The 12286-nt window shown below is 28.5% G+C and overlaps 1 protein-coding gene across 1 annotated transcript in view; it reads left to right on the plus strand.

Annotated features, from left to right (window-relative positions):
• LOC113549767 (F-box/LRR-repeat protein 7-like) overlaps positions 1-12286 on the plus strand; it is a 36635-nt gene that overhangs the window by 11364 nt on the left and 12985 nt on the right. Inside the window, exon 3 of the mRNA XM_026951231.1 lies at positions 9276-10004. Within this exon, the coding sequence (XP_026807032.1) occupies positions 9296-10004 (709 nt within the window). The 5' untranslated portion in view covers positions 9276-9295. The remainder of the gene's footprint in view (positions 1-9275; positions 10005-12286) is intronic.

The raw sequence follows: 12286 nt of genomic DNA on the forward strand, positions 1-12286 counted from the left end.
TCTGACAAGTCGAAAACAAATGCTTATTGATGAATTTGTATGATACCGTGCATTGCCATGATCGGGACTTGGCTAACTCATCCTATAAATATATAGAAGTTAGTGTACCGTAGTCCGTAATAGCGTGCCAGAGACTGTTGATCTATGCAAGTTTTACGCATCGGTGGAATATACGTTCAACCGCTTATAATCTGAAAACTGTATGTATGAGAACGGAAATTTTTACAACCATAGAGTTCGACTCACTGCACGATACCGATCGCTCCTGTAGTTCTGCGTAGGATGACCACACTATCTTTTGAATCTCTGCACGAGCAACACTTTAAATAATAACGACAAACATAATAAAAAAAAATAAGAAAGAACATGTTGCTATTACATTGTGAACGCATTCCCTTCGGGTGTTTTACATTGTGTTAAAACTTTATTTTTTACTATTTTACGACTTTATGTTATTATTAATTTATTATGCTGCTCCGATTAATTTGGCGCACGTTAAACTTACATTCGTAGGTAGATGTTATCTTGACACACTGTGATTTGTAGTTTGGGTGGTCTTAGGTATTCCAATGAGTTAATGAGAAGAGCAAATCGCTTGAAGAAAAGGAGGAGTTTGAGAAATATAAAAGAACCATTGTTATTTGTATTGTGTAGGCGATACCTTATTTATTTTCGCCAAAATTTACGAATAAATGTCAAACATTTTTATGTATTTTAGTGATCAATCATGACATTTTTAACTTTCCATATCAAACATCGTTTTTTATAAAATTAAGTATTCAATGATGAAACTTATATACGGTATATGTCTTAACTATTAAATAAATTGCACAGTATATACTATATATATATATATATATATATATATATATATATATATGTACTTATTGTATACAAAATGATTGAAAAGTTAATAAATTTACTTTTGACCTAATATAATTACATTATTTTCACACATTAAATAACGATAAAATATAATATGTAAAACCTCCCAAGTTGTACGGCGTGTTTCTTTTTTCTTTTGGTAACATCGGAAATATGTTAAGTTGGTTCCAGTAACGGCAGGTAACATAAAAAAAACAACCATATGAACGAAATGACGAATGCATTCTGTTCTTGTCGTACATTGTATAGTACAACATAAAGAAACTTGTCAGCTAGAATTAATTCGATTCACTAAGAACCCCACTCGAAAGAACTGTATGATTTCAAATATCTCAAATAATACCTACGTTGTGCAAAAAAAACAAATATTTCTTTCGTTCTTTTACTCGTATTTCCCACAGAATTTACGACATTGGACGAGCTTTAGTAGGTATACAAAACCTAAACATTTTTTAATATGTTTAAAATAGATGAAATAACATTAATATTATTAAATGTATAATACATATATACATTCTATAGTATAAACTTTAACCTGAATAGAGTGAATACCTTGTATTTGATACTCAGCAAATAATATAGTTCTAATAAAAAATATATTAAATTATAATTTAATATATTAAGGTAGTTTTAATAATCACTATACATAGTACACGTATTAATTTATTAGATTTTATTTTAAGTACAACCTATACATATATCATAATTATGTATATGATCAATAACTAAGTATACTAAGTATATTACTATGTAATGTGCATACATAGATATTTACTAAATATTTTAATCATTATGCCAACATGGCAACATCCGGTCTAAGTTGTAACAATGATTGTTAATAATTGTTTTTTCTTAACTTCATAGTTCATAGTTAACAATAAGATGAAGTTTTGAGTATAGAACTTCGTAATTGAAGAGAACAATTGAAAATAGCGTAGCTAAGTCAAACGGTGAAGAAATATTTGATACCTGCAAGTACCGGGTACCTACTATTACTCGGGAATAAGAGAACGGAAAAAAATTCTTTAGAAGGGATCTTGGATTAGTCTCGCACATGTTTTCCGTATTAGTCACAAAGGTTCAGCCAACCATGTTGTGTTACAATAATTATGTATAGTATAAACTGTATAATATTTTTGTATATATTTATTATTTATAGTACATCATATACCCAGTAATGGTGAATTATACAACTGTAATTTCAGTTTTACTCTCAATTTTATAGATATTATTTGTTTTTTAGTTCAGCTAGTATTCTAGTCTCTACTATTATATGTCTTAAAATATTAATATTATAATATTGTGTGAATAATTCGTACTATTTATAATATATTAATATCATATAAATGTCACTAAAAAAGTAAAAAGCAATAATTGCTCTACTTGAAGTCGTGACTGCAACTATACGGCAATCGGGGGTATTCCTTTGAAAATAGGAAACTCACGTTCATTCACATGTTTCTTACATTATCTACCGTGTATGTATATATATATATATATATATATATCGTTAACTAGTTTATTGCAATCCAGTAGCCGTAATTTTTAACTCTGTCCGTCTCGCGACACATAATAAAAATCCAATCTTTACCCGTTGCGCATTAATTACTCTCTCATAATATATTCACCCATTAATTTGCTATCGACCGGGCATTTTCCATTGAGTGTACGTGTGTTCACGACCATTGAACTCAAAAAATCTTGACATGTTTTAAGTAAATAACCAGTTTACACACACGCACACTCGTGTGCGCGCGTTCACATACATACACACTTACACATTCACACACATAAGTGACTTGTTACTTAACAGCATTGCGATTACTAATGTGCAACTAGTAGCCACATATGGTAAATTACGTTTTCATGTATCCAAACTCTACTGTGGACCACCAAAATAGGAATGCGATGCAATTCTTTTAATGGCCCATAAGTTTTTCTCTCTTATTCCATTCAATATCAACTGTGTCTACGCGTCATTGTTGTTTTTCATTTTCTTTGTATGTGTTATTACTATTATTAGGTATTTTTTCTTAAATATATATAAATTTATTCGCCTTTAATACAGACTTTCCGACAAATTCCTAGTCTGCGGAATTCTATCCATACATGGTTTTGTCATAAAGGTACACTAAAAAACATTTTACCTCGAGATGTTATACAAAATAAATAATAATAAATACAACTATATACATATATATAATATGATGGTAAAAAATGAAGATTCGAGGAAATAAAATTGTATAAAGAATTTAGTTGTTGTAGAACATGTAAGGAATTTAGGTTAAGTATTATAGAATGTTGGAACTAGAAAGCAGAAGTTTTATTAATGTGCGTGTGTTTGTGTGATTTATTAAGAAGCCGGTGCACCCACCACCATTTTCTGTGAGAGAGAAAGCGAATCTTCACGTATGGAAATATGCAATAAACATTAAACAATTAAACATAATATAAACAAATTAAAACTGTTTTAAATAATTTGGTAGATTTAATTTAATAAAAAAATAATATTAATATTGTTTTATGAAAACTAGATATTATGTCTAAATTAAAATACATAGGTAGGTACGAAATATATATTATGTATGTTTAATATAAGATTATTTTTTTGACAAAGAGTGGAGTTGCATTTGAAAATCTGGTTTAATAATTTACACACCACTTATCGTATTGAATACCGGTTGTTTCTTTTTGGAGTATTAATAAACGGGGATAATTCTTTTAGAAACTGTTAAAAAAATTATTGTTAATAGTTCTTTAACGTTTGTGTTTGAAATATTTATATTTTTTAATACTAGACAATTACTATAAAATGTTGACATTTTAGCCACTGGCTATAATTATAACTATGTTTTTGGATGGGTTGACGTAGAGTACAATAAATGAATATATTAATAATTTTGAATTTAGTGAACTATTTCTGCTTAAAATTCACTTTGCGTGTCAAAAATTTAATCGAATTAAAAATAAAATAATAATCCTAATACATATATTTATTTATTTGTATTAAATCCTCATAATTTTTCATGTATAAAGTTACTATTTTTGTAAGGCCTATGGTTATTTTTTTTATTTAAAAAACTACTTGCTTTTATTTATTTTTTATTACAATTTGAGTGAGGAGTGACAGAAGGCTAAGGATAAATGTCGGCTTACTATCAGAATAGTCGTATGTTTGATCTAAATCTCAACCAAGCCATCATGTCAATGTTTCATAGTTATAAAATCCATTTGCATACTTAATAACACACTGCGTATTATATAGATTATTATAATAGGTAGTATACCTACATATTTTGTTTAGCAGTGGTGTGCACTGTGCATGGAAATATTAGAATAATACTACATGTTTAAAATTAAAGCATATTCAAGGCAGAGTAGGCCAGAAATCTTTGTCAAATTCTTCTTTTAAAAATATTATATTAGTAAAATAAAAGATATAATCAATTGTTTTAAAATGTATTAAATTATAGTTTGTTTTTTTAACTAGAGTAACATATTTTACCTATTCTACTGTTACAGTACATAATGGGATACACTTAAATTATGTTTCGAATGCATCCTTTAAAAAATGTATATTAATCATTTTATATAAAAGTAAAAACTCCTTTCAACTTTATATTATGACTATATATATTTATTTTAGTATTACGCAAAAGTTATATAATACTGCAGTTTCAACTATATAAAGTTCATATAAGTCAGAACTATATGCTTGTATATTTCGTAGATCGCAATGTTATTTAGGTGTTTATTTTGATCATTATTCTATTGTCTAAGTGATTCTATAATAAAATAGTTAATTATTATGATATGATTAGTTTTTATTTTGCATAAATTATAACACATTGAATATTCTGATATTTATTTATGGCTATTGGCTATTATTTGAATATATATTTGACTGTTTATATTGGTAGTTTTCTACGAATACTTAACTAAAACTAATATAATATATCAATATTAATTACCTAATCTATTTCTATCTAGTAAATATCCAATAGCTTAAACGATTTTATTTTTTTGGTACGTAGTAAAAAGTTTAATTCTATGTTGCAAGTTTATTTTATTAGAGTACTAATGATAATGATAATAATAAAACTAATATAATAATGGAATATTTATGCTTTACTCGTATTAAAACATTATGTTGTTAAAGTTGTTTTTGATTATTCATCACAACCAACGAGTAAAATCATACCTAAATGGCTAAATACAGTTGTATTTATTTAATAATTTACATTAAGTAAAAATAAACAAATTAAAATGTATAGATAATTTATTAAAAATAATACAACATACAAATAATATTTAAAATAATTTCTAGAATAATCCTAGAATAATTATTTTCAGAGTTATAATTAAAAGAACTGAAAGTTGTGCGCATTTGTAGTGTTTATTTTTGCGTTGTTGTAAATTGGTCAATTTTGGACTTAGAAAGTTGGTTAAACTACCAAAATTAATTTTAAAAAATAGGTGAAAATTAATAAATGGTTTCCATTTAAAAAAAAAAGTTGTACTGCGCATGTGTATGTCTAATTAAGTTAAAACAATTCATAGGCCATAAAAATGTGTATTTTTATGTCATAACAACCAATAAAAACACAAAATTCAAATTATAGCTAGGGCTCTATACAAAGATATTGAGTGTTTTCAATTAAAATTTACATGCTGTTTATTGTTTATACCAATATTGTATCACTGACTTAGTTTGTAATAGGTAGGAAAATAGGAACTGCAAGTCCTTGTATATTATAACATTGTAAAAATAGGTAGTTATTTGTAAAACCTATTATATTAGTAGAAACATTTGAAAATAAAAATAGTAAAAACAATAATATATTTTAATTATAATATTCCTAGCATATTTTTAAATTTAAATTTTAAAATATTGTTGTAGAACACAAGTAATAAACAAAAATTTTGCGTCATTTATATAAACTTTGATTAATTATTATTAAAAAAAAAAACAATTCCAAGGATATCCTTGATCACTATTGTCCATGCGATGTTTTATTATTTTATTTCATCAGCAGTAAGCCAGTAATTAATAAAGAATAATGTGTTTTTTTGTCGGGTTTTGTATTGGTAGAGATCTTTGAACCTGGCGAAAAATGAGTTTGGCCTTTAGGCACCTGCATTCTTTGGGTTGACTCCCTTGTGGTTGGCTCTCATTAGACCGAGTTGCCTCCGGTGGCACATACTCATGATATACATGAGTCGCTTTGCCACGATCGCCGTAGTCACGACAACGAGGATGGAAAAAAAAAGAAAACCCGTTCGCAATATTTCTTATTAAACAATCAATCTCAATTTTACCATCTACCACGTTTTTCATGTTATTTTTATTGTATGCAAAATGTGTTCCACTTTTCGCTGATATCCACCCACAAGCTAAATACTATTGATTGTTATAGGTGTTTTACATACTATACTATAGTGTATCACCATTATTAGTTATTATAAATTAGATACTTATTGATCAGAGATCAAAAAATGACATATATATTTAATATTTATAAAAGACAATAGAATAATGGATAGCAAACCACATGATGATTAAATAAACATAAAAATACTATCCTATCTATATTTATAGACTATATGATAGGTAGATAATATGTATTCTTAATATAAATATATTATTAAAATAAAAATACTAATGTATAATACCTAATAATTTAGCGTACTTAAGGGAATATAGATACTGATAGGTAATACATAATTAATACTTATAATATTATTTATTTTATATGACAGCGATTGTAACAAAAATTTATCACTCGCGTAAACGTCAAAATTTACATTAGTTTGGCATCAGAAATCAGAAATTTAATGGAATATTAACATTATATATTGTTAAGACTAGTACATGTATTATGTATAATATTATAGGTGATAATGTGGTACTTATTAAGAAATTGATGGAAGTCAATAGATTTGAAGATGTGATGGAATGTATGAGTATGATAAAAATTGTGATGGAGACATGAAGTGAAAGGATTTGAATACCCAGCTCTTAATAAGGGAATAACATTTATGTATCTTTAGAAATTAATCTTGATTTTGAATTATGATTCTTGTAAAATAATTAAATTAATTTTCTTCGTGTTTTATATTTATATTTAATTAGTACTTAAAAAAAGTTTAAAAATTAAACCAATTACATAATTTCAATAATAAAAAAATTATACTTTATATTTTTATTATTTTTAAATTAAACTTATTTAGTAAGGATTTCATTATTATATTATATTATAATAAATTGTATATATATATTATAAATTTTAATTTTAATAACTTCTTATTTTATATTTTTGATAATTTTTTATTTATACTTCAGAAACAAAAAGTTAAAAATTAAAATAATACAAGAATATAGTAATTGGTAAACATATAGTAAATTTAATGAGAATAAATATTTAGTTGGAAAGGTTTTTAAATGTTTTTACGTTTTGACAGTCAAATATTTTTTTTTACATGTTAATTTATGATAATATAATATATTTAAACTATGATCTATCTGTAAGAAAAATGATTTACGAGATCTAACAATTGTTGAGTAACTATATAATATTATGTAAGTACGATCGTTGTATGTATATTATAAGAATTCTTTATGACGCGGTTAGTTTCTGTACTAATATTTTGTACAGGTATTTATTTAAAATAACAGTATTTAATGTATTGTTATATTGAATTAAAGCAAGAAAATTCTTGTATGTAGGGAAAATAATTTTTGAATTCAGAAAGAAATATTGAAAAATGGTTAGTGTTTACTGTTTAATGTATACCTGTATTTACTTGTTCATATCATATTTTTTATTAGTATAATGTATAATTAAAAATGTATTAACATTTCAGTATGAAGAATACCTATATCTATTACTATTCCTCAATGTATTAGATAATCATTTTATACTTGTAACATCAACGGGTGATTGTTAACTCGATCCGGGTTTTTTCAGATAAAAATGATTGACATGTAAAGTCGGCTCGAATAAAAATAAACGTATAATTTTCTTTATTTTTGAGAACCATTTAGAATTACCCAGATGACACCATGAGGAGGCAATTCTCATTATCCTCCAAAAATTATTCTCATTTTCATATTATTATTCGTGGTGTAAAATGCATTATACAAATATAAAATTTTGTAAAAATGTAGATAAAATGTTTCAATGTTGGTTTTAATTTGAGTATTCAGTACAAAAAATATAAGTAACATGTACCTATTTATGTAAAACTGTAAGTGTAAAATAGTGTAAAAATATCAGTAAAATTGTAGTGTAATCATGTAAGGTTATAATATAAATCTATTTTTTAAAGTAAAAAGCTATATGTTCGACGTATTCACTTACCCATATTTCCTTACTTTTTATCTTGTAAGTGTCAAAATTATCGGACCGTATACAACCAACCTTTTTTGTTATCTTAAATTTCCGGGCCGAGTTTACAACAAAAAAGATATAACCATGGGCCCAGTTTACATTTGCTCACATCAATTACTAATTATTTAAAGGGTGTTTTATAACATCCGAGTAATGTAAATTGATTGCTCCTCTGTCACTCTATCCTCAAAAGCTATTACCATAACATAAGTATAGATATACTTTTATAAATTACATAAGTAAGTACTTATAAAGATGATATACAACTATTTAAATGTAAGAAAGATTCACCTAACATCCTAATTTGTATGCAATTCTACTTGACGGTTAGGCGACACCGGTATTTTACATATTTTATACAGCTTTTCTCACACCAGTAATTTACGAAATAATATTCGTAATATTTATCTTAGAAAGTCGATAGAAAACGGTCAACTGATGAACCATACAATTTATTATATTAACATAGTTTAAGATTATATGAATAAAATATCCCTTGCAACTACATATAATATGCAATTCAATTTTTATTCAATTATGACTATTATTCAATTCAATTACATTTGAATTGTTTTAAAATCTTGTTAAATCTGTTATTCATATAGGTTATAAATTAAAATAAAATAATATAGTGATAGTCAGATGATAATATGCTAAATTTAATTTAATAAATAAATATGTTTAAAACAAAATACATTACTCTCAAGATCAATATATAATAATACATTTTTTCGTATTATATCGCGCTATAAACTATTATATTATTTAGTATAATGTAGGATAACCTGAAGTACTTATATATACAGTGAAAATATCGAGGCAAGTGACAGATATAATTCAACTTTTTCTATAATTACTTTAATAATATACTGACCATCTTTTAGAAAAAAGTTTCGTGTATTTGAATAAATAAATAAATAAATAAAATATTCGTATTAAATCAAAATCTTTCCATAGAAAAAAAAACTAACGAGTATTTAAATTGTTTAATTTTTACAGGCGAACGTTGAGAGTGAAGTATGACGCACGCGGGCCGTTTATCGCCCGTAATATGCCCGTTAGCAAAGCTGGGACGGTCGTCTCCTGGTTCTCTGGAGTTTACACCGTCCGTTCGAAACGCGCCGTTTCACCACCCGTACACGGTGCTAGAAGCCGAGACTAGCTTCACGTACAGCTCGACATTACGGTGCAGTTCGCCGTGTTTGGACCAAGGTTACCACACGTTAGTGACCGGCGGTGGTGTCGGCGATTGTGCCAATCTGCCACTGCACTCTACAGCCACCAAGCACCGGCGGTCGCAGTCGCGGACGGTCATCGGTTCGAACTTCGATCGGCTTCGAGATGAGTTGGTGCTCAAGGTATTCTCGTACCTCAACAGCGCGGACCTTTGCGCGTGCGCGGCTGTGTGCCACAGATGGGAGAACCTCGCGTGGGAGCCTGTTCTGTGGCGGACGATCGCGCTGTGCGGCGAGAACACCTGCGGCGACAAGGCGGTCAGGTGCGTGTTGCGCCGGCTGTGCGGTCGTACCAGAACTGGCGCGTGTCCCGAGGTGCAGAGGTTGTTCCTTAGTGACGGCACCAAGATATCCGACAAGGGATTGACGGCGTTGGCAAGGCGGTGTCCCGAGCTCACGCACGTCCAGCTCCACGGCAGTCCGAACATCACTAACGCGGCCATATCCGAGTTGGTCGCCCGCTGCCCCAACTTACAGCACCTGGACGTCACCGGCAAGTGGCACCATTAATATTATTAAACCTATTATTCATATTACCATAGACTATGTTGAGGGGGCGCACACATTATAAATAGTCACGCGATTATTTTACAAAAGTTTTTCTACGATTTTCTAAGCCAACAATATCTATACATATAGATAATATAGTCACAGTCTGTTAATAACTTACATTTAAGTAATCATACATTATATTATAATTTGTAATAATAGTGACTTATCGTGTGCACCTTATATTGACGTGTAGAATAATTTATTATGTGCTATATAATAATATAATATATTGTTATATGCTTGACGCTCCGATAAATGAGTATTCCTCGAGAAACGGTCATCATGTCCGTCCAGAGGTGATCAAGCTTATTGTTTTGCCACCGAACATCATGTTATTGCAATATGCACTTGCGAACGACGACGCGCGACGTCAAAAGGGTTGGTTATATAAATCGCGCTTACCGTGGAAGTAAATATACCTAGGGTCCTCAAATGCATAGTTTGTCCAAAAGGTTCCAAAAACAAAAAGAGTAAGAAATTCGTCCTTCGTCCACTTTATACACACAAATATTTTAAATGTCAGTTAACAGTTATATTTATGTTTGAATGACTTAGTGTAATTGTATCTGCACACAAACGTTCGTTGGCCGTATACGCCTACACATGTGTCGATAAGTATTCAGACGACGATGCATTTCATCCAAACGCAGCGGCAGTTTTTATAACTAACTACTCGTATTTTTAAGTATAATAAACCATAATGTGTTTATAAAACATTAAAGCAAAATTCAATGATAACCTACCAAAATATTATTACTGTTATTGTATCTATAAATATTACCATTGGTTATAAATAGTAATTATAAATGAATAATTAAGCCCTCCTGAACCTCCTCCATCTATGTTTATACGGTCATGAGGTTTACAGATAGCACTTATAGACTCGAAAATGGTGCGATCTCCAATTAAAATGCAAAATTCGCCGTGAGTAGGTATCGTAAAAAATATTATGATCGAATTGCTTCGGCCGTGCTACAACAGTCAGACCCACGGGTTTAGTGTAAAATTTCAATGACCAGTGGGTTTCATTGATTTATGTTTCGGCACTTAGTTAGTGCCACTAACTTTCTGAACACATCTGGTCCTCGAATTTTTTAGCGATATTCTATATACCTATCAAATACGATCCTCCATATGCCGATAACCGTGGCAACTGGTAAACTCAATAATCAGATGAGATGGCTGCCATAACCGAAAGTTTCGTAGATCTACAGTCAAAAGCGTCTTGCTTTTTAGTGTTTAAAATGTTTGAATAACTGTTTATCACACGTGTCTGTATTGAACATATACTAGTATACTACCTAATATCAATAATAAAATAATTTAATAGAGTAATGGCAATCGAAATTTTGGCCTAACTTTTTTTAAATTTAAATTATAATGAAATAACTCAGCATTTGTGCGCTTTACTACATATAAACACTATACGAAACAAAAATAACTATTTTATAACAATAAATACAATTAAATTAAAAATAAATATGTATTTATATATAATGAATTAACGGTTTTATTAAAATAATTTAATTTTCCTTTATAATTGGTCTTAATGGATTGCAATTTTTGCGCTGGTTGTATAAAGTTATTTTTTTCAAAACTTAGATTTTTGTATTAAATATATAGTTCATGATATTATGAAATATTAAATTTACTTACTTATTTCGCAGCCTATAAGTATATTAAAATATGTAAAAATAAAAATATTGTTCTGCACTGCCTTCCTTCTTATAATATTTAAGTATATAACCATCGTCTATCAATCAAAATGAGTAAATTATAACTGTATAGGAACTAGGAAGTATTTTTAACGTATAATATGTAATATATTATGTATAGATTATAACTGTGCAGACGGAATAACATTTGTTGCTTTATTTCGAAACGTATGATGGAAATCATTTATTATTGCGGTATCGACCATCGGTGTGTATAAGTTATTTCCTGCCAATCGTTTTCGTGTATAATATAGATAAATGTTATAATATTAAGATATGAAATCTCGTATATTAAATTTTAAGCTGCAGCGTTGGATGGTAATAATAGTACTTATGTATATATAGACATGTCGAGTGAGTAAACGTGCGTAGACACTAATTTATGGGCGTTTCATGAGTGATATCAAGACATTTATAGGGTTTCTTTAGGGCTTATTTCTGATACCATATAGTTAAACAACTTTAGGGCTTAAAGATTTGTTCAAGTATGTAGACACGCTTAAGGGTA

Source organism: Rhopalosiphum maidis, chromosome 1 (assembly GCF_003676215.2).
Source record: "Rhopalosiphum maidis isolate BTI-1 chromosome 1, ASM367621v3, whole genome shotgun sequence".
NCBI classification, from domain to species: domain Eukaryota; kingdom Metazoa; phylum Arthropoda; class Insecta; order Hemiptera; family Aphididae; genus Rhopalosiphum; species Rhopalosiphum maidis.